This window comes from Odocoileus virginianus, chromosome 6 (genome assembly GCF_023699985.2).
Source record: "Odocoileus virginianus isolate 20LAN1187 ecotype Illinois chromosome 6, Ovbor_1.2, whole genome shotgun sequence".
NCBI classification, from domain to species: Eukaryota; Metazoa; Chordata; class Mammalia; order Artiodactyla; family Cervidae; genus Odocoileus; species Odocoileus virginianus.
In genome coordinates, this window is record NC_069679.1 from 87,037,033 (window position 1) to 87,060,923 (window position 23,891).

A 23,891-nucleotide genomic window follows, 5' to 3' on the forward strand; every position below is an offset into this window, starting at 1 on the left:
AGATCCCCTGGAGTAGAAAATGGCAACTCACTCCAGTATTCCTGCCTGGAAAATTCCATGGACAGAAGAGCCTGGTGGGCCACAGTCCACGGGGTTGCAAAGGCTGAGCATGACTGGGCGTGACTGAACAAACGCGAAAGGCACGGCCAAGTGCCGTGGAGGCTCTCACACCAAGCCGTAAAAAAACCGGCACACACAGCCTAGTGCAGGGACAAAATCTGAACGACTTCACTGCTGAGAGCTGGCTTACGGAGACGCAGGGCACACAATACTACGTGGCGCTTTTCTTCAATTGATGCAACTCAGTCATTTTTATTGCAACTGGAAGACAATACATCACAGAAACTTTATGGTAGGTCTGGGGGAAAAGTGTTATTTACAATAAATGATGAAATAGTTTGTCTTTGGCAATATGATTACATACGAAGGATGCGAAATGCAAGTATGGATGCCTCCAAAGCAACATGATCAGGTCCCTCAAGGCGGGCGGGCTGTGCCTGCTTCCACGCTTCCTCGAGGCAGCACAGACGCGCCCGAGCGTCACCTCCGCCTTCACGGCTCTCCCTTTCTGTTCGTGATATTGGCAGTTTAATTCAGAAAAAAACACCGACGGAAATTGGCTTTTGAAAACTTATTACTCTAAGTAAATAAATTTGGCCATGGAGGTCTATTGGCCAGAGGTCAGACGACCCTAAGTATTGAGAGTAAACTCTTGTCTTCTGATTGCTTTATCACTGTTATTTATTTTTTCTGTAAAACAAAAACAGAACTCAGAAATGTTACAGAATCAGAGTATAAAAAAATGTACAAGTGTATAATGCTTCCCAGACACACACGGGTACTTGTCTCATCCAATTGTCCCCATGGCAGTGTAAGCAGTGAGCGTGAACGACAGCAGGGAACTGGTTACTGAATCAGCTGTGTCGAAGGCTCGACACATACTCAAGAAATGTTGCACGCTTAAATAACTGAACTTGTGCTAAGAGTTTCATCTAAGAAACAGGGAGGGGCTGGGAACTCAGGCCACAGTCATGAAAGTATGAAAGACAACTTGTAGGTTTGCTAGATACACCATATCGAAGTCTCTGCGAATCCAATATGGAATATTAATTCTTTGCAAGAAGTAGGGAAGGCTGTTCTCAACTGTTGCAAAGGAAGTGGAAAACACTGCTGTATCTATTCCAAATAAATAGTCTTGATTTCAGCGCTAACAAAACGAACAGGAAGGGTACTTGTGAGCACGATCACAGTTAAGTCAGAAGTGATCTTTCACCCAGGTCTGATTTCAAAAGTAGGACAGACAGCAAAACGCAGCACCATAGACACATTGGTTTCGGCCGTTAAAAGATGGATCGTTTGAAACATCGGATTTTCCTTCCTTAATTTTTGGTCGGTGACGCTAGCACTTGTTTGCTGAACTGTGGAAGAATTGTAAGGTCACACACATTATTCATGATAAAGCAACGGAGTCTGTGCTTAATTCAAGAATAACCAGTAGGGGGCAGAGAGAGCAGCTGACCACCATCACCGGCGCTCTCTCCAAGGAAGGGGGCTGACAGGTGCATTCACAAAGGCAGGTGGGTCTATACAGAACACTGAACGCCCTGTGCACATCCTCACGGGACTCCAGGGACAGGAACACCACACAACGGATATACTTCGATTTACACGTTCCATTACAAGGAAGAAAAAAAGAAAAAGACACCATTCCAACTTTGTAACTGTGTTAACTGTAATATAAACCAAAGTCCCGAGTTTTGGCAGGTAACTAAAAAGAGGGTTATCACTTAGGTTATATAGCAAAAGTGTTGATGTATATCATATATAGTAGTATAAATAATAAAAAAGTATTATTTAAATTAGATCACAGTGCTGCGTTATCTGCATAACAGTGTTTGATATAGTATTCGAGCTGGGACCTACGACACGAAGGGTTGGACTGTCAACACTGGTTAAAGTCACAATCAAGAGGGGACACGGAGTTCAAATGTGTTCTTTTGGTGGCAAAAAAAAAAAAAATCCTGAAGATGAAAGAAAAATACTCTACAGAAACATAAAAAAGAAAATGGCAACATCTGGGCAGCTGTGATCCACCAGAAAGAAACGAGTCCCAACCTGAATCAAGTTTAAAGGGAAAGAGAAGTCACACTGAGTTGAATCCAATCCCATATGGAAAACCCTCCCATGCAGGTCACTTGTACGGAACTTTGATTCCTTCTCCGAGAGCTCTTGGATGACAGGCTGGGGGCCCACACGTGAGGGGTGCCGGGCAGGGGGCACCGAGATGGGGGGCCGGCAGCATTTGGGGCTGAGCACTCCAGCCGTGCCCCAGAACTGGGCTGGACAAAGCCCACAGCCTGAAGCTGTCCCCGGGGGAGGCGGCCCACCACCCCCAGCCCCGGCGGCCCCGTGGCATTCACGCCGCGCCCGGCCAGGGCCAGACACCTTCAGTACCTCTCCCAGGGGAGAAAGCCAGCTCTTGGGAGAAGCCCCCCACACAGCCCTTCTGAAAAATGTAGCCCCAAGACTGAAATCTGCCACAGCTGTCTTGGCCAGGGTTTTCTACAACCACCATCTGGATGTGGGGTGGGTTCACTTTAGTTTCAGATAGACAATTTGACCAAAGAACTCTTGAACACGTGTGTGTGTATATATATATACTGCTTGTGGGGGGGAGAGGGAAATAGGAGCTTAGGGTGTATCATAAGGCTGGGAAAATCGATGATGCAGACCCTTTCCACAAAGTACTAGGTAAAGATGAGACAACTGTAGTAGCATAAAAATAACTTTCTATGTGTATAATAGCATTTAAGAAGAAAGAGCAAAGTCTCCGTCTCTTAAATGTGTCCTAGGACCGACAACAAGTAAATGCGATGTCACGGTGCGGACGTGTTCACGGCTGTTTCCCAAAAGCATCTTCAAATATTGCTATAGTTCCCCACTGCCCCCCCACCCCCCGCCCCACGTGAGTATGTGAAACTGGAATGACACATGAGACGCCGCTTCTCCCAGCAGGAGAAATCAAAGCAAAAACGCCACACCCCCGGAACGGTGCTCGGGCGGTTCTTGTCAAGACTAGATGAGGACATGGGGTGGTTTGGAAGCTAAAAGAACACCTGACGTTTGGGAAGAAATTCCAAGACTAGAGTGAATTACACTTGAGCAAAATATTCTTTCACAAATAGGCTTGTGCTTAAATTCTCTACTGCTCTTGGAGGAGGGGGTGAGAGAGGGTGTCTTCTGCCCCCGGGCTTGGCAAGGACGTGGACAACCTCATTCCGCAATGAAGTCACTATGAACGGCCACATACACATCGATACTTTTTTTTTTTTCTCAACAATCAAAATACAAAGTTAAACACAATTGAGCCATTGTTTTGGTTATGCATAATGTGTATGCCTCCAAAAACAGAAGAAAAATAGAAAAAAGTACCCTCACTAAAGTTTCCCCTAGGTCTCCCAGCGGCTCCTGTGTTAGGGACTGCAGGAGGCGCAGGAAATAACACTTAGAAAGCTGCCCGATGAGGTATTTATGCAAAAACAGTGGTTCTGGAGTTAAGAACACACTTTTATAAGATATTTCTCTATTTCTCAAAGAGATCAGAAAAGTAAATCACACACATTGCATTTTATTATTTTCTAAAAGAGGCCTTTGCTCCTTTAGAAAAAAGGAAATGAGGGGAGACAGCCCACCGGTGGGGGTCGCCATCAGAAGGAACCCCCGCCAGAAAAACAGTCCTGGATGTTTGTCTCTGCCTTTCGGGAGGGAAGTCTGGATCTGATCTGGGAGGGCTGGGGGACTGAGGTGGGCTTGGTGAGGGGACATCACCACGTGCCGCCCGGGTCCCGCAGCTGCGGATGGCTTTTGGGGTGTCAGACGTTGGTTTGGGGAGATAGAGGGAACAGAGCGCTTCGAAAAGATCCTGATTCCCATCTCTCTACACCCAGCACAAACACACTGGACGCACGCAGGTTCAGTAAAGAATCTGACCTGCGCAGGGGTGTAGATCTTTTTTCCCCCCAGCTCCTCTCATCAGCAGCCCAGAGGAAGAGGACGCCCGAGTTAATTTCTCCCGAGCTGCGGGCAGTGCCTGGGGCGGGCAGATGGGCTCTGCAACCGTCCACCCCGGCCTGTTTTTAAAAAAATCAAGATCACCCCAGTCCCCTCCTTCTCCCTCACCATCGTATCTTGAGAGCAGGTGTTTTTAATGCTTTAAAATTCCCTTCCATGTGGGCGGAAGATCACACTCTAAAGAGGTTCCTCCGATCTCCCTGACTCCTTTCTTTCAGGCAAAGCTCACAGGAGCTGCTTCCGGGCTGTGCGCCGTCACCTGGTGGTCTGAATCCCGCGCCCACAATCTAGGTGGGCTTCGCTCCAGGTGGGTTCAGGCACCCAGGCGGCAGGGACGCCGTGAGCCGGCGTGAGGGGGAGCGTCTGGGGGCTGGGCCTTCCCAAGCCCGCGGCACTCTCCTTCCCGGGTACCCTAACTCACACCCTCATCCAATAAGGCCCAGTTGTGTGTTTCCCCTTCTCCTGGCGAATTTGCATAATCATCCACTGCCTTTTTCCCTAGAAACCAAACCCCGGTCCTGGCTTTCTCAAGTCAGTGTCCCATAATTCTCTTGATTCTATCACACACACTCACTACTGAGTTTGCCCTCAGATTATTGCGTCATGGTAAACATGTACAGAGAGAAAGGACACCTTTTCAGCAGAGAATCAGAGGGGTCGGGGCTGAAGTGCAGGCAAGGCGGTACAGAGCTCCGCCATCCAGGCCCTACCAGAACATGAAGAGAGTTTTGTATTGCAGAGTAAGCTCCCCAACAGTCAGAATTTGTCCCTGAAGAAGGTTAAACCTTAAACACCTGCTTCAAAAAACCAAAACAAAATAATCGGGAAAAAGGAAAAAAGAAAAGAAAAGAAAAGAAATTAAAGGAAAGGGGAAAAAAAAAAGGAAAAAAAGAAAACCAAAAGAACCTCTAAGCCTAAGGGCTTAAAAATTAGAGGCATAGCCTTTTCTCTATTTTCTATATTTATATGAAAATAATTCATGCTTCATGCTAAATACATTATTTACCTTACAAGAACTTTGTTATTTTTGAATAAAAAAAAGTTTGTGTTTTTGTGATTTTTTTTTTTTCTTTTTTCAAAGGAATTCCATGCATTGTGGATCAGAAATTTCTGCTGGCTACACGGCTGAATGTGGAAATCATTTTGATTTTTGCAAAGATGAATCCTGACTGATGTTAATTGCAAACTCCATTTTGAGGGCAGTATAGGAGTTTTTTTTTTTTTCTTTCTTTTTGTTTTGCCATGTTTTACTTTAGTTTGTCCATCAATGTGCCTTTCATCTTTTAAAAATACACCACAATACTAATGGCAGGTTCCGTAGCTTTTTGTTTTCACTTGGATCAAATGATTTTGACAGAAAAAGTTTTGTACCATTATTTCCGTAACAGCTATGGTAATTTCTTGGAACTTGATTTTCACGTGGGCAGTTAAGAAGACATAGCTTTTTTTTGCATCAGTTTTTTTTCCTCTCTCGTGTGTGTGGTGTGTATGTGTGTGCACACGCGTGTATGAGCAGGACCAACCTTCAGGCTTATGGCTTCTGTAACCTTCTTTTTGTTTAACACAGAACAGAATCCAATGATGAGCAACATCATTAAAAACTGACCCAGTTTCTTCTCACGAGTCACTGAGACCCGGTGAGTAAGAGCGGTCCAGTGTTCGCCTGCGGAGATGCTACTGGGCTTCGTGGTTAAGAAGCACAGAGGACTGATGACCGCCCTGCTCCCACCTCACACTGCATGCTTGGAGCCACGCCAAGGCTTCTCCTGGCATCCTCTGATGCCCAGTGCCACGAGCCTGGATCTGCTCCTAGGGGAACCAGGGGTCCTTCCGCCTCCTCAGTTGCCTTACGTGCGCTCACTCACTGACCCCAGCTGGGTGCACAGCCTGACCTCTTAAACCTAAAGGTTGGGCCTGATCCATGGTGACCTTGCACACGTGCCTTCTAGTGCTGGGTGTGTGTCCCCGCGGCATTGCCGCTGCATCCCTGTGGATTCAGCCGCGGGATTCTGAGACAAGCTGAGGAAGCAATGGTCATTTTGGCTTTTTCGGTTTTGTCTTCAGGTAATGAAAAGCTTTTGTAAAACGGCTGAGTGTCAATATGAGTTCTATGGCTTCAATCTCCTTTAAACATAAAATTCTTAAGGGTCCAAAACCAAGGAAGGGGAGGGGGAAATTAAAAAAAAAAAAAAAGGAAAGAAAAGAAAGAAAACCAAACCAAAGGAAAAAGAAAAGAAAAAAATAACAAATTGCTGATATTGCCACAAATCATTAGAAATCTCCTGACATGCTGAAACCAAATGGCCGTAAGTTCAAAACAAATCAGTGACTTGTTTTCGTTAATTTTTCGCGGTTTCCTTTTGCTCCTTCTGCCCCGTTGCCGTCCGATTCGTGATGTTGTTCAGGCAGGACCGGATGCCCGCCAGGTGCAGGAGCGAGCCGGCCGCCTCCTTCATCTCCTCGTCGTCGCTTTCGGGGGGCTTCTCCGTGCGTCTCTTTTTGAGGGGCAGCGTGTCGCTGGGCACCTTGCGCGCCTTGGCCGCGGGCGGCCGCTTCTTGTGCGCGGGCGCGGGGCCGCCGTCGCCGGGCGCCTCCCGGGGGCCGCGCGGCCGGCCGTCCTCCTCCGGCTCGCTGTGGCCCTCGCTGCCCTCCGGGCCCCCCTTGGCGGCGAACTCGTCGGGCTCGTCGGCCGAGGAGGACGAGACGGAGTCGCTGGCGGGCGAGGCGCTGCGGGCGGCGGCGGCCTTGGCGCTGCTGTAGGTGTGGTCCTCCTTGGGGTCCCCGCTGACCACCGGGGAGCCGCAGGCTGGCTCGCTCTCAGTCCGCAGGCGGCAGCCGGGGAGGCCGTTCCTGCAGGGCGGGGAGGAGAGAGGACACGGTTAAACCCCTCGGAGCAGACCCCCTGGCCGCCCCCCGAGCTCTCGGAGCAGACGCGGGGACGCCCGGCCAGCGGTCTGCCAACAGGAGCCTCTGCCCTGAAGCTGAGGCCCGCCATCCGGCAGCTCCCTCGTCCCTGCTGGCCTCCCGCCGTGGACACGGTCACTCCGTTCGTGCTTGCTGTGACGGTGGTGGAAGCACAATCTCTTCTGTTAAACCATAAGAATCCAGCTGTGTGCTGGGTTTCACCTGCCCGCCAATGCTCGGTGGAGAGACCACCCGGCGATGCTGGCTGGGTCCTTCCGAGAAAAAAGTCTGCAGTGCTCTAGAGCGGCTCTGCCTAGAGTCTTTAGTCAAAAGGCTAAACCTGGTGTTCGGGGGAAAAGAGGCCCCTGCCACAGGTGCCACGGCCCCTCCCTCAGCCATTCAGCCACCCCTCACGTGGATGCGTGGCCTGGGGGTGGGGGGCCTCCTGGGGAGGCAGCCCAGGCCGAATCAGATCCAGACACTCACAAGGATGCGCACAGATGAACAGAGAAGCAAGTCATGGTTACACAGACCCGACATCAACAAGCTACCATCTACTTATCGGACCACCTGCCAGGCGCCTTGCTGTATCTGAAGAGATGATTGCATTCAACTCCACAAAGTGGTTATATCAGCATCCTTATTCTATAGATGCTACAAGTGAGGTCTGGGCCAGTTTGGTAACTTTCTTAAAGCCGCACAGCTCATCATGAGCAGGGATGGGAACCGAAGCCTGACTCTCGAGCTCTCCGCAACACCACCAGACCGACTCCTGCTCTTTTCTGATTTGCCCTGTAACCAGATCACCTACGTATTCCCACCAGAACCCAATAGGACCCGTCACACCTCTGAGTACGTTGTCATGTCCGTATGTCCGAGCAGGTAACGACCTCCCTTGTGCCTTCTTATTGGCAAAAGGGACACAGTGTCTGCACCCCCCACCCTGCTTCACGGTGCTGTGGAACGTGGGTGACCGCTGGCTGGCATCCAGACCAGTGAGGACCGTGATGCCTCCGTGGGGTCGGCCACACGCTGTGTGAACAGCGCCGACCCGGTCTGCCCAGCGCACGGGAGGGGCCGGCAGTGAGGCGATCGAGGGGGCGGTGGCCAGAGAGGACCACTCACGGAGGGGGGTCACTGCCGGCTGCCCGGGGAGGCGGAGGGCACGGGAGGCCTGTGGGGGACATGGCATCTGGCTGAGGGTGTGGGGGCTGGGGGCTCTGGGCAGGGAGGGGACACTTTCTGCTGCACCGTGTTTGCCCGCTTTCCCAATGGCCCACCCACCAGTGAAAACGTTTCTAGATCTTGGGATCGTGGGTACACCTGTCCCAACCGGCCCAACTGTCAGCACCCTGAATTCCCTCCATCATCACGGACTGTGTGATGGTTCCCGTGAGAGTGTCAGCTCCACAAGGCAGGCCCGGCCCCTGGGATGTCCTCGAGGCCTAGTGCCGGGCCCGGCAGGGAGGGGACCCACACGGAGACACTGAGCAAGCGTCGGAGCAGGCGCGACCGAGCAGCAGGGAGCAGGCGGTCTGGGGAGTCTCCCGCAGCGTGCCTTCCCGGACTCCCTGAGGACGTGGCCCCGGGGAAGGGCAGTGGGGTGCTGTGGAGAGGGAGAGGATTCTGGGAGCAAAAGCGTTAAGAAGAAAGGCAAGCAGTGCAAAAACTAACTCTCATGAGTCCAGGTGAAAGCACGTGTGGTGTTCCCTGTGCTTCTCCGTTTTCCCACAAGTTAAACCTTTTCTTAAGCAAAAAGTCTGGGGTGTAGGGTAGCGACACGGGAGAAACACCAGAAAGAAAGCAGGTGTTACATTTCAGTTCCGTGCTGTACAAGAGGGGAGGTTCTGAACCTGAGACCTTCTTTCTCTCTCCTTCTCTTTCAAAGACATAAACAAGCATAAGCCATCATGGAAAAGAATATCAGAAAGAAAAATGTATATATATTTATGTGTGCATAGGGCTTCCCAGGTGGCTCAGTGGTAAAGAGTCTGCCTACCATGCAGGGGACCTGGGTTTGATCTCAGAATCAGGAAGATCCCCTGCAGGAGGAAGTGGCAACCCACTCAAGTATTCTGGCCTGGAGAATTCCATGGACAGAGGAGCCTGGCGGGCTACAGTCCATAGCATCGCAAAGAATCAGACACGACTGAAGCAACTGAACACATATATGTGTGAAAATGAATCACTTTGCTATACCGTAGTAATTAACACAGTACTGTCAATCAAATGTACTTTTATAAAAAGGATATATGTACGCGTGAGAGCAGCACACTCAGACCTTCCTAAAGGCATCACAGGCACTGGAGGAAAAGAGAAAAGCAAATCACTTCCCGAGCTCGGGAATTCGAGGCGGTGCGGGGCAGGGTCTCTGCTTCCACTGCAAACACGCTGCACTGCAAGCAGGGTCCCGAGACCCACACCCTGCAGCACCAGCCCCACTCCACGGACAGACAGACAGACGGACGGACACACTCAGGGAACCCTGTGACTGGTCCTCAGAGATGGCTCAAACAGGAAAGCAACACAATGACGGTACCTCTGGATAAAAACAGGTGCCCGGAGGCAACTTCAGGGAGTTAAAATGTAAACGCATCTTTCTTTCACATGATACAGTTAGCTTTCTCTGAGACTTTATGATGGGCTCACAATCCATAAATTACACACAAACTCAGCAGGAAGCGACACGCTCCTCCAATTACTAATCACTTGAAGCAGTGCTGCCCGTGGCGGGGGCAGGCCGGCTGCGCTGACTGGCGTCAGACACCTCCTGCTGCAGGGTCTGTCATTCCAGGATGCCGACTACTTTACAAAGAAACCAGGCAGCCCGAACGTGTTATGTTGGAAGGGGAACTTCTAACCACCTCCTCAAATACCATCCATCAAAATGAACATGGGATACGTCTGAAGTGCCTGCCATTTTTTAGCTTCATTTTCTATGGAATGATGCTTACAATGATCATGTTGGCATAAATTAAAGCCACCTGACTTCAGCGGGACCCCACAGAACCATGTGTTATTCATCTCAAATAAAAACCTGGTATGAATCCTCTTGTCAAATCGGTGGAAATACTCAACATGAACGTTGGAAAGCCACATTAGTTCAGGGTGAGAACGAGCAGCCCTTGCCACCCACAAGGTAAGGGGTAGCTTCTGATCAGACACGGCCATTTTGCTGATTTTTGATTTGCTCGTGATCTGTTCCATCATCGTAGCATCTCTATGTGTTGTCACCCCAGCCTTCCACCTGTGCACGAGAGTTCTCTCTGGAACTGATGGCTTCAAACCTGGAGGGGAGCATTTAGGGTGACGTCCTTCTTAGGGGTTTACTTGAGAAGGCTGCTCTTTTGCCAAATGTGAAGAGAAGCAGGTGGGGTTAAGAGGACTACAGCAGCCGTGCTCACTGTGCGCGCTTTTGTCCCAAATGGGCCACAGGTAGAAAGACACAGAAGATGAGAGGTGAGCGGACGCTTCCGTTCCCAGCCAGCGGCAGAAAAGATACTCGGAAGGCATTCTTCCAGCTACCATACAAAAGACCCTGGTGAAGGACAGCGATGTAGTTTTAGTCACTGCTGGGTTCCTTGGAAAATAAGGGGAATCTTAAGAGATCCACGTAATGCACACAGACCAAAAGAACTTCACACACACACACAGATGAGAATCTTAAAAAAAAAAAAAAAAAAGACAAAATCTGAAATGTGAGCAGCAGGCATCTAAGGAAGGCAGGGCTTTGTGGAGCTGCCTCCAGCCCTGGGACAAGAGCCCAAACTTGGGGGGAGGGCACAGCAGGGGGAAGGACTTGGGCAGCTTCTGGCTTACTGTGGCCCCCAGGGGGTTAAAGCGCCCTCAGGTGCATTGGTCCCCAGGCTCCCAGGAGAAGTTTACAAAGCAAAACCTCTCCTGAAGACAGCAACCCACGCCAAGGCCATCAGGATGCCTGTATATCAAGTTGAATCACGCAGAAGCTCATAACCTAAAATCACCAAAGGGCCCACTAGGAAAGTATAAGTGTAAAAATGCCACAGGAAAAGTGAGGGCCATTGAATGATGAGGCCTCAATGAGAACCTGGGGAATCAGGGGCAGACAACGGGGATAAAGGCCGGCCTGACATCAGCTCCAGATGGAACTGGAGAAAAGAAGAGCCTCCCTTGAGAGTTTTAGGCCACGAGCCTGAAGTCTTGTGTAGGTGTGAGGCCAGGATTCTACCATGTGGACCAGAAGACCCCAAGCTATATTCAGTGCCCAGGGGTGCCGATGAGAGGAAGGCACAAACCCTTTATGGAAGAACATACTTCAAATCCAGGCCACAAAGAACCCTCACAGATAAGATTTTAAAGAACACAGTTCACAATTAAAAAAAAAAATCATTAAACACAAAAGAAATAAGCCACTGTAAGAGAAAACAGAGAGAAAAAAAACCAACACCCCATAGCATCTGAACTGTAAAGTCTGAAAATACTGCAATAATTAGCCAAAGAATGTAATGTACCCCCAAAAAATAAATAAATAAAATAAAAGAGGGAATTGGCAAATATTAGAAACACTGGATTACTAAAACCAAGCAGATTTGGTTGATTTGGGGATGCCTCAAACAGAATTTCCAGAGCTAAAAAATATAATTCTTGAAATTAAAAAACTGAATGCAATTGAGTTGTGGAAAACAAACAAACAAAAAAATTAGTTGAAAGATGGATCTAAAGATATTATAGGAAATGCAGCAGAGAGAGATAAAGAGATGGAAAACATGGAAGAGAGACTGGGCAACACAGAATATAATAAGATCATCCAATATAAATGTAACTGGAGTTCCAGAGTGAACGGAAAAATGGGGAAGAACCAATCTCAGAGTAGAAAATGGCTGAGAATTTTCTAGCTTTGATGAAAGTTACCAATCTTCAGATTCAGAAAGCCAACAAGTCCCATGGAGGATACAAAGAAATGCACACCTAGGTACATTAAGCCATCACAGACATCACACACACACACACACAAACAGAGCTTTAGAAGTAAGAGAAAGGAAACACATCACCTGAGGAGGAGGAGTTAAGATAAACCCTGCGGCTCAGATGAGGTAGAGCAGTAATCTCGAAATGAGAGAGAAAAAGTAACTGTCCAACTACAGTACTATCGTCTGAGAATGAAGGCCTGGGGACAGGCTGAAGGCAGAAGGAGAAGAGGGTGGCAGAGGATGAGATGGTTAGACAGCATCACCAACTCAATGGACATGAGCTTGAGCAAACCCCGGGAGACAGTGAAGGACAGGGAAGCCCTGCGTGCTTCATTCAGTCCATGGGGTTGCAGAGTCGGACGTGACTTAGCAACTGAACAACAACCAGGAAGAAGGCAAAATAAAAATATTTTCAGATAAAAAGTCAAGACTTTGACTAAAAGCAGATACTCAACGATAGGAACTTCTTAGGAGTATTTTTCAGGCAAAAAAAAAAAAAAGAGAAAACAAACCTATGGCTAGCCAAGGGGGAAGGCTGGGATTAACACATCCACACACGACTGTGTATAAAACAGAGACTCAGCGAGGACCTGCTGTGCGGCACAGGGGACGCACTCAGGCCTCTGTGTTAGTGATAACCTGCGCGGGCAGAGAGTCTGGGAAAGCAGGGATATGTGCACTGGATAACGCAGTCATTCTGCCGTACACCCGAAACTAACACAACGCTGTAAATCAACTATGTACGAGCATAAAATAAAAGATAAATAAAAGCCAACAGCGAAAAAGGTCTGAGACGCAAGCAAAGGAAATGCTAAGCATAGGAAGTGTAATCATGCAGTGACCCTTGGGGACGCCAAGCTGTCCCCTGGTGTCTGTGGGGGTTTTGGTTCCAGGTCCCCAGATATCAAAATCTGTGAACGCTCAAGTCCCCTTGACAAAATGATGCAGTATTTGCTTATAACCTACGCATGTCTTCCCATGCACTTTAGATCACCTCAGGATTACTTATAATGCCTAATACAGTGTATGGATAAACACTCTGCAAACAACTGCTAGTGCAACAGGGCAAGTAAGTTTTGATTTTTGGAACTTTCTGGAATTTTTTTTATTTCCTTATATTTTCTATCAGCAGTTGATTGAATCCATGGATGTAGAACCTATGGATATGGAGGGCCAATGATAATAACTGATGTAAAGAAACTGAAATATGAAATAGAGCTCAAGTCCTAGACAAATGTAGCATATGATTTGGGAGGTGGAGAGAACAGAAATTAAAGCATTCCAGAGGTCTTGTATTGAGCAGGAGGTTAACAATACTGATTAACTCTGTACATTTTAAAATAGTCATGCTAAAAACTCTAGGATCAACACTAAAAGAACAGAAAGATCTATATAACTTATTAACCATTAGAAGGGGGGAAAAAAGGAATGACAAGTAGAAGATCATGGTCAATTTAAAACAATGTTAGGGGGCTTCCCTGGAGCTCGGTGGTAAAGGATCTCCCTGCCAACGCAGGAGACATGGGTTCGATCCCTGGTCCAGAAGACCCCACGTGACCTGGAGCAGCGAAGCGCGTGGGCCACAGACAGTGAGCCTGTGCAGAACCCACGATCCGCAGCAGGAGACTCAGCAGCGAGGAGCCCGTGCGCACAGCGAGAGAGCCGCCCTGCTCACGACACCCGGGGGCAAGCCCACAGCCAGAACACACAGCACGGCCAAAGACAGGCACAGCGGTAAGCACAAAACACTGGGAGGAAGGAGTCTGGAGGGGCCCACACAGTGCAAAAACGCGAGCTGAGAGGGTAGAGACAAACCCACACGCGTCATTTAAAACAGGCTAGTATCTCCATTAAAAGCTAACGATCATTAACACAGACTTTTTGTAGAAAAGTCATATGCCATTTATAAGACATGAACCTAAAATGTTAAGGACTAAGAAAGGTTAAAAGTAAAAGGAGGAAAAACACTGTGCCATGTTGATGTAGTGAAATTAAACCAGATAGGATAGATTTTTACAGTAAAAAATCATTACTAAAGATAAAGAGTCACCGAATATTCAGGAAGGTTCAATTCACCGGGAATATATAACTGTTCTAAACGTGGAGACCTCCAATAAGACTGCTTCAAAATACACCCAAATTGGAAGAGCTACAGGAAGAAATGGTCAAACCCACATCTCACCCCCTTCTCCCTTCTCCCCCAGACACGGTTCACATGTAGATTTGAACTAGGGGACATATACTGAACATGTGCTCGTAACAGACAAGGTATATTACTTTGAAGCACACACAACATGTTTATAATAAAAAATGGTATACACTACTAGACCACATAGCAAGTCTCCACAAACTTCAAATAGCAGTATCTTATAGATGAATTTTCTGACCATAATGCATTGTAATTAATAATTAATGATGAAGAAATAAAGAAAGAAAGTGAAGTCACTCAGTTGTGTCTGACTCTGTGACCCCATGGACTGTAGCCTGCCAGGCTCCTCCATCCATGCAGGTAACCAAAAACAAAAATAAGCAAAAACCACCTCCTCATAGGTTTGAAAATTTAAAAACACAATTCTAAAAGCACCTATGGGTGAAAGAAGAAAGCAAGATGAAAACTAGTAAATACTTTGAACTTGTAACAATAATGAAAATAAAAGGTACCAAAATTTATGGGTACAACTGATTGAAAGTATAACCTTAAACTTTTATATAAAAGTTTTATAAAATAAAAGTATCCAATTCAGAATTTAATGTCACCAAACAAACTTTGTGATGAATAAAGAGGGTAAGGAGTAAGTCAGAAAAGAAGATATAAAGTACCATTCCAGATATTAATAGATAAAATTCAAACCAAACAAAATTAAATGTATTCCTTATGGATATCAAAAATACTTCTCAAAGCCTAGGAACAGTACATACAGAATTTGGGATTAGGGTTATCTTCAGCAGCTGCGGGGGCCTCTGACACCTGCTCCTGCTGTGTAGCCCTTTTTGGGAAACGCATGGGTTCAACAATGCCAGGGGTTCTGCCTCAGTGGTCATCTCCACGTTGGGGGCAGGAAGGGGCATGGTTCCCTCCCGTGAGCTGCAAGGGGTCCCCTTAAAAGACTGAGACAACTGTGACTCCTTATCTGCATTATGTGATCATATACTGTTCTACGTGATCACAGAACACAACAGGAATGGCCCTAAAACTCTCCTCCATCAATCATTTTGCATTTGGCACAGTCCAGCATCATCAGGAGTGCAGAGGACTTTTTATATACAATAGGAAAAGCTGCCAGGACTTTCAAAGGCCTTAACCAATGCCACTGGTTTGAAATATGAGGAGCAAGTGCAGAACATGGATCAAACCTCACACAGTGAATTTGCTGGTCACTGTTTTGATTTCTGGACCAGAAGAGCCAGAAGTCGAGACAAAAGCTGAGCTGGTGGCCCAGAGGGAACTCACGTGCATTTTTATCCCCCTGGCGTTGTTTTTCCTTTTTCCTTTTACTACTTCCTTCCCACCACCAAGCATAACCTAATACTGAGTTCCAGAACTGCCTTCAAAGACCATGGTTTCAAAAGATGAATGCTGACAGGTACTTGGTTTTTAAATTAAAACAAAAAACAGATGAGTGGCTAACTTTCCTTCCAGTGATATCATCGGGACCCACCCTATCTTCAAACTGAAGGGTGCAGGCTTCCTGAACTCCTGCAACAAACATGTTCTCCAAAGGAAAGAGAAAGATAATGACCAGGAGCAGACCTGAAGCTGACACATGCATTTTCCTGCTGACTTTATTTTGACAGGACCTTAAGTATTAATGCTTTGTATGACAATAGAACCATTAATTCCTGACTTGCTTCCTGTTCCAGGGGAACTGCATTTTCACTTGAGGTCCTTAAAGCTCCACAAAATATTAAGCAGCCTTAGGTGGTGATCAAATGAAACCTGTAATTCTGTAACATGCTGTGGCTTAGACTGCCGCGTCTCTGCTGGCTCAGACGGTAAAGAATCTGCCTGCAATGCGGGAGACCCAGGTTCAATCCGTGGGTCAGGAATATCCCCTGGAGAAGGGAATGGCTACCCACTCCTGTATTCTTGCCTGGAGAATCCCATGGACAGAGGAGCCTGGTGGGCTACAGTCCATGGGGTCACAGAGAGTCGGACACGACTGAGTGACTAACACGTGCTTTAGATTACTGTCATGACTCCTTAGAACCCGGGCTTTGTCACGAGTGTGCATTGTCCTGAAGGTGGCCCGGGAACTCAATCTGTGCCTTTTCTGGGGTTTGGGACTGAGCGTCAGGTGTTCAGGGAGGGGATCTGGGAAGGTGTGTGGGGAGCAGGTGGATGAGTCATGCTCTCCACACAACACATTTCATTTTCTTTTACGCTTTAAACAATTGTAATAAAATACACAAACATAAAAAAACTTACCATCTCAACCTTTGTTAAGCACACGGCTCAGTGGTATTAAATACACTCATAACATTGTGCAGGCGCCCCACCATCCATCTCTATGACCCTTCATCCAGTAAAACTGACTCGTCCCCAGTAAACAATGACCCCCATACCCTCTCCACACAGACACTGGCAACCACCATTCTATGCTCTGTCTCTATAGATAGGACTATTCTAGGTACCTCATTTAAGTGAGGTCATACAGTATTTGTCTTTTTATGAGTAGCTTATTTCACTTAACATAAATGTCCTCAAGGTACATCCACACTGTAGCATGGATCAGAGCTTCCTTCTGCTCAAAGGCTGAATATTCCATCATGTGTATACACACCACACTTTGTTTGTTCATCTCCTGATGGACGCTCAGGTTGCTTACAGGTCTCCAGTTCAGTTCAGACGCTCAGCCATGTCTGAGTCTCTGTGACCCCGTGGACCGCAACACGCCAGGCCTCCCTGTCCATCACCAACTCCCGGAGTCCACTCAGACTCATGTCCATTGAGTCGGTGACGCCATCCAGCCATCTCATCCCCTGTCGTCCCCTTCTCCTCCTGCCCCGAATCCCTCCCAGCATCAGGGTCTTTACCAATGGGTCAACTCTTCACATGAGGTGGCCAAAGTACTGGAGTTTCAGCTTCAGCATCAGTCCTTCCAAAGAACACCCAGGACTGACGTCCTCTAGGATGGACTGGTTGGATCTCCTTGCAGTCCAAGGGACCTCCCACGCTGTTTTCCACAGTGGCTGCACCACCTTACACTCCCACCGACAGTGCTCAAGAGTTCCAATTTCTCCATAACTTTGTCAACATGTACTATTTTTTGTTTTCTTGATGGTGCCATCCTAATGAGGGTGAAGTACGATCTCACTATAGTCTTGATCTGCATTTCCCTAATGATTAGTGACGTTGAGCATTTTTCTATGTGCTTATTGCTTATCCCATGTACTGTTCTTGTATCTTTGGAGAACAGTCCTTTCCCATTTGTGAACAGGGTGTGTGTTTATCATGTATTTACTGAACGCCTGTATGGTGTTTAATTCATGCCAGGTCCGTAACTGCGTATTAACCCTAGAAGCTCAGAAGGTGGGGGCTGGTTTTCTTGTGGGAAACCTGGCCCAGGGTCCCAGTCACGGGCTATGGGCCCAGGAAACCTGGTTCCCAAGTTTGCGTGTGCCATTTCTGAGCTCTCTTGACCTATGAAAGGCTCCCCCGACGGCTCAGCAGTGAAGAACCCACCTGCAACGCAGGAGATGCAGGAGATGTGGGATCAATCCCTAGGTTGGGAAGATGCCCTGGAGGAGGAGAGGGCTACCCACTCCAGAATTTTTGCCTGGAAAATTCCAGGACAGAGGAGCCTGGTGGGCTTCAGTCCCTGGGGCGGTGCGAGCTGGACGTGAGTGATCACACAGTCTGACGTGGAGGACAGCGCGCCCACCAGCTCTCTCTCGATCCTCCGGCAAGCCTCGACGCTGGTAGTTGTTCTTCGCCACCTGAAAGGTCGCTGAGGGTCAAAGAGCCTCAAGCCTTGGAAACAAGGCGGCTCAGACCCAGGAGAGCTGCTGTGGCTTGTAGTTGAGAAGCAGCCCCTAGTTCCATGAATGGAAGAAATCTTACACTGCATTTTCCCAAGAGATCCAGAAACAGTTCTTCTAGGGCTAGAACTGTTCCATTCAAATGTATTCCCTGCAAGGAATTTCACTGGAGAGGCAGCAGAACACGCATAAAACTTGGGGAAGTGGGAGCGGTTATTTTGGGGATAATGTGTCTTAAGGACCCCCCGCCTAGGCAAATTTAAAAAATAAGCAGGTTTCCAATGTCTAAGGATGGGCCGATCCCTGAGGTTATTGAGTAAAAAGTCAACACGGTAAAGTCAATTACACTATTGACAGATACTCTTACAAGGAGATTTCACATCATAATTACATGCAAAGGAACCCAGCAAATACAAGCTGTGTAGTGATCAGCTAATAAAAGTAACACTTCATCTATGTCAATAACAGTTTCAGAGTTAAGACAAACAAACATGGCCTTTGGCACTCAGCAGAGGGGAAAAAAAAAGCCCAACAAATCCCCGAAAGACAAATATTTTTACTTAAGGAGAAGTTACTTAGGCTCACACAGAAAGCCTGCCACACTCAGCAGGGTAGGAGACAGGTCTTCAGGGGGCTGTAATGACCTCTGGCCCTCCTGCCAGCCCCGCTGAGCGGATGGGGCAGCCAGCCCCGCAACACAGGAGCCCCCAGGGACCCCGGGTCACCGCCACGTGGTCTGGCAGACGACGTCTGCTGTCGTTCTGGTCTCTGCTGGGCTGTTTTCCCTTTAACCTCAGCTGAATCTAGGTTCAACTGACACAAGGCCAAATAAAAAAAAAAAAGAAATTTCAATTACAATGAAGGTGAAAGCGCAAAACAGGATTTTCCCTCTCCCTAAACACGTCTTCATGGGTTTACACAGTCCCCCTCAAATACCCACATGGTTGTGTTTATGTTCACTTTTCCTGAAGGTGTCGCACCACCTATTTGCCAGGCACTTGGGCCATAAGGAAGGAAAGGTATTATAAGCGAGGGTCCCTGACCTTCTGGAGCCTGCGACCTTCCTCTCCCTGAAGTCTCCCAAAGCTGAGGTGGAAAGTGCAGAGCTGGTGTTGGGATAACGGCTAACACACTGTGGTTTTCTCTCTGTTTGTACAAATGGGAGCTTGTCTCTACACACGGCGGCTGTTCCTCTTACCGAGAGGATTCTGCTCGGACCTCGGGTGACGCTGGGGAAGCTTGCTGCTCGGGTCTGCGTGCTTCTGGAGCGGACGGGCATGCAGAGCTGCAGCCCCGGGCCGCCTGCAGTGTTCCGCGCCCGCCACCTGTCCGCGCCCGCCTGGCTCCTCCTAGGAGGCCTGGATCCCAGCCCGGGCTGCTCCTGGGAGCTCTGAGACCCGGCCTCGAGGGGCAATCATGCAAACCTCACCCGCGGGGATGTGGCCGCTTCCTGCAGTTGTCCCCTCCCTAACACCCCGAGTTCTCTTCCAGTCGCCTGGTTAATAACTCTCTACCGGGCTGACGGTTCTTTATTTTGAAGTCTCCCTGTTCAAGTCCCGAGTGTGGCTTCTGTCTCTCCCAGCTGGACCTGACGGACACACACGTCTAGACCCGGGAACTGCTTGTGGAATTTTACTGCGGAAGGGGCCTAAGCGAGGTGTTGGCTGGAATGGATGAGTAGCAGCTCTTTGACCAGAAATAAGATATCACTGTCTTGCTGCAGTGCTATCGATAACATCACCAATTTGGTGGACATGAACGTGAACGAATTCCCGGAGATGGTGAGGGAAAGGGAGGCCTGGCGTGCTGCGGTCCAGGGGATCACAAAGAGCCACAAAGGGTCGGACACGCCCGAGCAACAGAACTACAACATCGACAACAGTGCTGTGCTGCCTTCTAACCAAAATATAACCAGCTTAAAAAAATCAGTATTTTAGATAATACCTCTAGAGGGTACTAATCTCTGAAAGTCAGCAATCATATATGCCATGAGGGTAATAAAATTAGGAGGCAGCTCCTGCTGAAAGCCAGGGCAGTCTCAGGCCTCCGTTCCCTCTGCCTGGCTCTTCCCTTCCCTCTGCCTGGCTCTTCCCTTCTCCCAGGGAACGGCTGGAGTCACAGGGAGAGCTCCGTTTGCTTAAAAGTTACTGAAAAGATGCTAAGAACAATAAACCGGAAGTCTACGCTTAGTATCTGCACATGAAAGGAGATCTTTACTGCATGTGAGGAGAGTCTTTGTCTTCCTAACCAGAAAGGTAAATGAGGTTAGGCAGAAGTGATTTTAAGCAAGAACAGAAGACAGAGAATGTCTCTCTCATAATGGGAGGCCAAGGCATAGCTATTTTGGCTCGAAGGAAGAGGCTTACCATTCATGAACTGAAGGTCATAAATTACTGATCTCAAGATATCTAAGAAAGATACGGGAGGAGCACAAGAAAAAGAACCTTTCCACATTATTGGAAAGTATCGCCATGTCTGGTTAGCAGAAGTGATAACTGGCTTTATCATACAATTACTATTCTAATTCCTACCAACTTCCCTCCTCAGTAGGTTCCAAATACCAGCATCTGCTCTGAAGGTAGGACTGCAAGGAAATCGAATCAGTCCAGCCTAAAGGAAATCAACCTTGACTTATTCATGGCTTCCCTTGTAGCTCAGTCAGTAAAGAATCTGTCTGCAACGCAGGAGACCTGGGATCGATCCCTGGGTTGGGAAGATCCCCTAGAGAAGGAAATGGCAACCCACTCCAGTATCTTTGCCTGAAAAATCTCATGGACAGAGGAGCCTGGTGGGCTGCAGTCCATGGGGTCACAAAGAGTCGGGCACGATTGAGCGACTAACACTTACTTACTTATTTATTCACTGGAAGGACTGAAGCTGAAGCTCCAATACCGTGGCCACCTGATGCGAAGAGCTGACTCATTGGAAAAGACCCTGATGCTGGGAAATATTGAAGGTGGGAAGAGAAGGGGACTACAGAGGATGAGATGGATGGCATCACTGACTCGATGGACATGAGTTTGAGTAAACTCTGGGAGTTGGTGATGGACAGGGAGGCCTGGTGTGCTGCGATTCATGCGGTTGCAAAGAGTCGAACATGACTTACCGTCTGAAAAATAACAACTCTGGCAAAAGCAGCTGGTTTGCTGGGAGGGTTAAAAGACACAAGTGAGGGATTTCCCTGGTGGTCCAGGGGTTGAGACTCTGTGCTTCCAACTCAGGGGAAGTGTGCTGGATCCCTGGTCAGAGAACTAAGATCCCCCATATGCAGCCAAAAGTTAAAATACAAACAAGACTAGGAGTGAGCGGAGAATCTCCACACGGTTGATTCCCATCACAGAGCCTGAGCCTGTAGTCCCCTCAAGTCCCCATCAACACACTTCCTGGGATGGTTTCCTTTGGGACATGAAACAATAGGAAAGCGAGATGGCCTTCAGGTGTGAACTTGGTCCAGAAGTGCTGGAAAGAAGCTGGGATCCAGTGTCGTGAAGGGACGCAGCCCAGCACGGCAGGTCTCTTCTGAACAAGCAATCAGGGCCCAACACTGAACGTGCGACGAGGCCTCAGCCAAGCGAGTGAGAGCCAGCCCTTGTCCTTAGCAAGCCAACCACATAGGACAGAGGGGACACACACAGCATCACTCACCAGAGGGCCATGCCCAAAGCAAGGGGAGAAACTAATCTGATGCGGACTCAGAGGCCTGCTCAGAAAGGCCTGGTGAAGGGGTCATTCTTGTGATGGGCCGAGAAGGATGTGCTGCTTTCTACATGGAGGCGGAGGAGGTCTACATAGAGGAAACTGTGCGATAAGATGGGCCAACACTGGATCATGGGGAGAACAAATCTGGCTGGAGGAGGGGGGTACCGGCAGGGTGTCAGGGTCAGACGGTGGTAGTCGACGGGGATGGTTCTGCAAACAGCTGGAGAGGCCTTTTTAGAAAGCCAGCCTGGCGACAGCTGATGGGAGGGCAGGGGTGGGCAGAGAGGCAGCAAGGAGGACAGGAGGGAGGCTCCCTCCCGGGCGAGCGACGGGCCCTCCCCTGGGGCTGGCAGGAGAGCTGAGAAGGTGGAGTAAAGAAACCTCCCAAGAGTCCGTGAGGTTTGGCAGCTGAGCTGATTCTCGGAAGTGGGGGGAGCTGATGCCACCTGGTATTTGCAGACCACTCACGGAAGCGCTTTTCACACCTGATTGTTCTGCATGTTTCATTGCAAGCCTTCCCAGAAGGCAGAGGAGCTTCAGTGATGAGGGAAGTAACCCACAGAGGTCAGACATGCACCCAAAGTGAAAGGACTGGGAAGTGAGAGGGCTGGGTCTAGAGGTCGACCAGTTAGCCCAGAATCTAATGACTACCTTGCCCACCATTTCCTTCTGCTGACTTTACCCCACCTTCTCAGAATAGAGCAACTTCAGTGCCATTTTGCCTCATCTCATCTGCAAAGAGACCAGGGTAATTTGACGGCCCGGGAAGGAGAAGCTGGCACCTAGATTGGAGTCCTCGGGTGCTCCTTTAACTTTTTCACACACCCAAGTCACTTCCGCCCTGACCACGCAGAGGCTGGTCTTCCCCAGCCCCCAGGTGGCCCGTGGGCGCAGAGCGCCCATCCCGCTGCCCAGGGGGGCTTCGCCCCGCAGGGCCCCTTACCTCACAGCTGCCATCCCAATGGGCGTGACTGGCAACGGCCGGACCCCGGGGAACAGGCCTCGGCTCAGAACCCGCGTTCCGTTCTGTATCACTCCTGGAGGAACTGGAAAAGCAAAGAGACACCACACGTGAATCCCGGTGTGAAGACTTCTGTTCCGAGTCAGAAATTCTGGCTACACCAAAGAAAGACAGAGAGAGGGAGACAGGGAGAGAGAGGAGATACAGGTACAGAGGGCAAGCAGACAGACAGACAGACACACACACACAGGCGTGACAGATACAAAAAGAATGCCAAGAGAGCAAGACAGAAAGATACCACACCTCAAGAGAGAGATTGAGTTAGTCAAGTCAAACCAGTAGCTTATTATTGATGCCTTGGTTAGGAAAAAAAAAAAGAGATGAGTTTTTGAAAGTGGGCTTCAAATATTATTTTCCTGCATTTATTACATATAAGGTTTTATCTCCAGGCAGACCCTTTTGATCAAGAACCTGACGGTATCTTGAGCAAACAAAAGCATTTTCCTCATGCTTCTCTGGCCATGGTCAGAACTGGGAATGTCTTTCTAAGAGTCCTTAATCCAGGAAGGGAAAGAAAAAAAACAAACAGCCAAAAGAACAGCAGAGCTGATTTTACAAGCTCCTCGGCACCTCAGCGCTCACATCTCCTGGGCATCCTCACACCCGTCTCCACGGGGAGTGCAGGGCCCTTGAAGGCGGGCTCCGTTTCAGAAGCACGCGGCCCGCCTCCCTCCTGCCCTGGAGCCTCTTCTAAGCAGACGTCCCAGGAGCGCTCTCATCACCCGTGGTCTCCTAGACACACTCAGCCCCGCATTACTCCTGAGCCACACTTTTCGTCACGGACCATCAGACACTGCCCGTGCTGTGTGTAACGCACAGTGGCCTCACGCGGATCTGAGTATTCACAGAACAGGGGGACCAGGAGCAGCCCTGGGAGTCGATCTTTCTGACCTCCCGAGCAGCAGTTTCTGCTGGCTCACGCTAATATTCTTCCAGCATCACCGGCACTCCTCCACGTGTCTATGGGGCCGGGCACGTATCCCGTGTGAACGCTCTGACAGAGGGCTTGTACACCTGGGCTTTAATCTGTCCTTCTGGGAGGACTGCGCAAACTCACAGAATTTCCTTTTCCTTCTCTGAGTGGCGTTCTCGAAGACCCTTTCCATCTCTAGCATCCTAGAGTCCCCAGCCCCTGGCCCAGACTCATCCGAGGGCAGGGTGGACAGACTGCTTTCTCAGACACAGACCTAACCAAAAAGAGTCTACGAAATCATACCTTCAAAAATGAAAACCACTCTGAATATTAAGTTTTTTAAAAGTCGATAAAT

General features: G+C 48.8%; 1 protein-coding gene across 9 annotated transcripts in view; it reads right to left on the reverse strand.

Moving 5' to 3' along the window:
• Window positions 1-282: 282 nt before the first annotated feature.
• The window catches only part of FOXN3 (forkhead box N3), a 435,192-nt gene continuing 411,583 nt past the window's right edge, over window positions 283-23,891 (reverse strand). For all 9 annotated transcript variants that reach the window (XM_070469776.1, XM_070469769.1, XM_070469771.1 and 6 more), the window contains 2 exons: window positions 22,546-22,648; window positions 283-6,921 (listed from right to left, as the gene is read on the reverse strand). In XM_070469776.1, coding sequence (XP_070325877.1) covers window positions 6,411-6,921; window positions 22,546-22,648 — 614 coding nt within the window. In that variant the 3' untranslated portion in view covers window positions 283-6,410. The remainder of the gene's footprint in view (window positions 6,922-22,545; window positions 22,649-23,891) is intronic.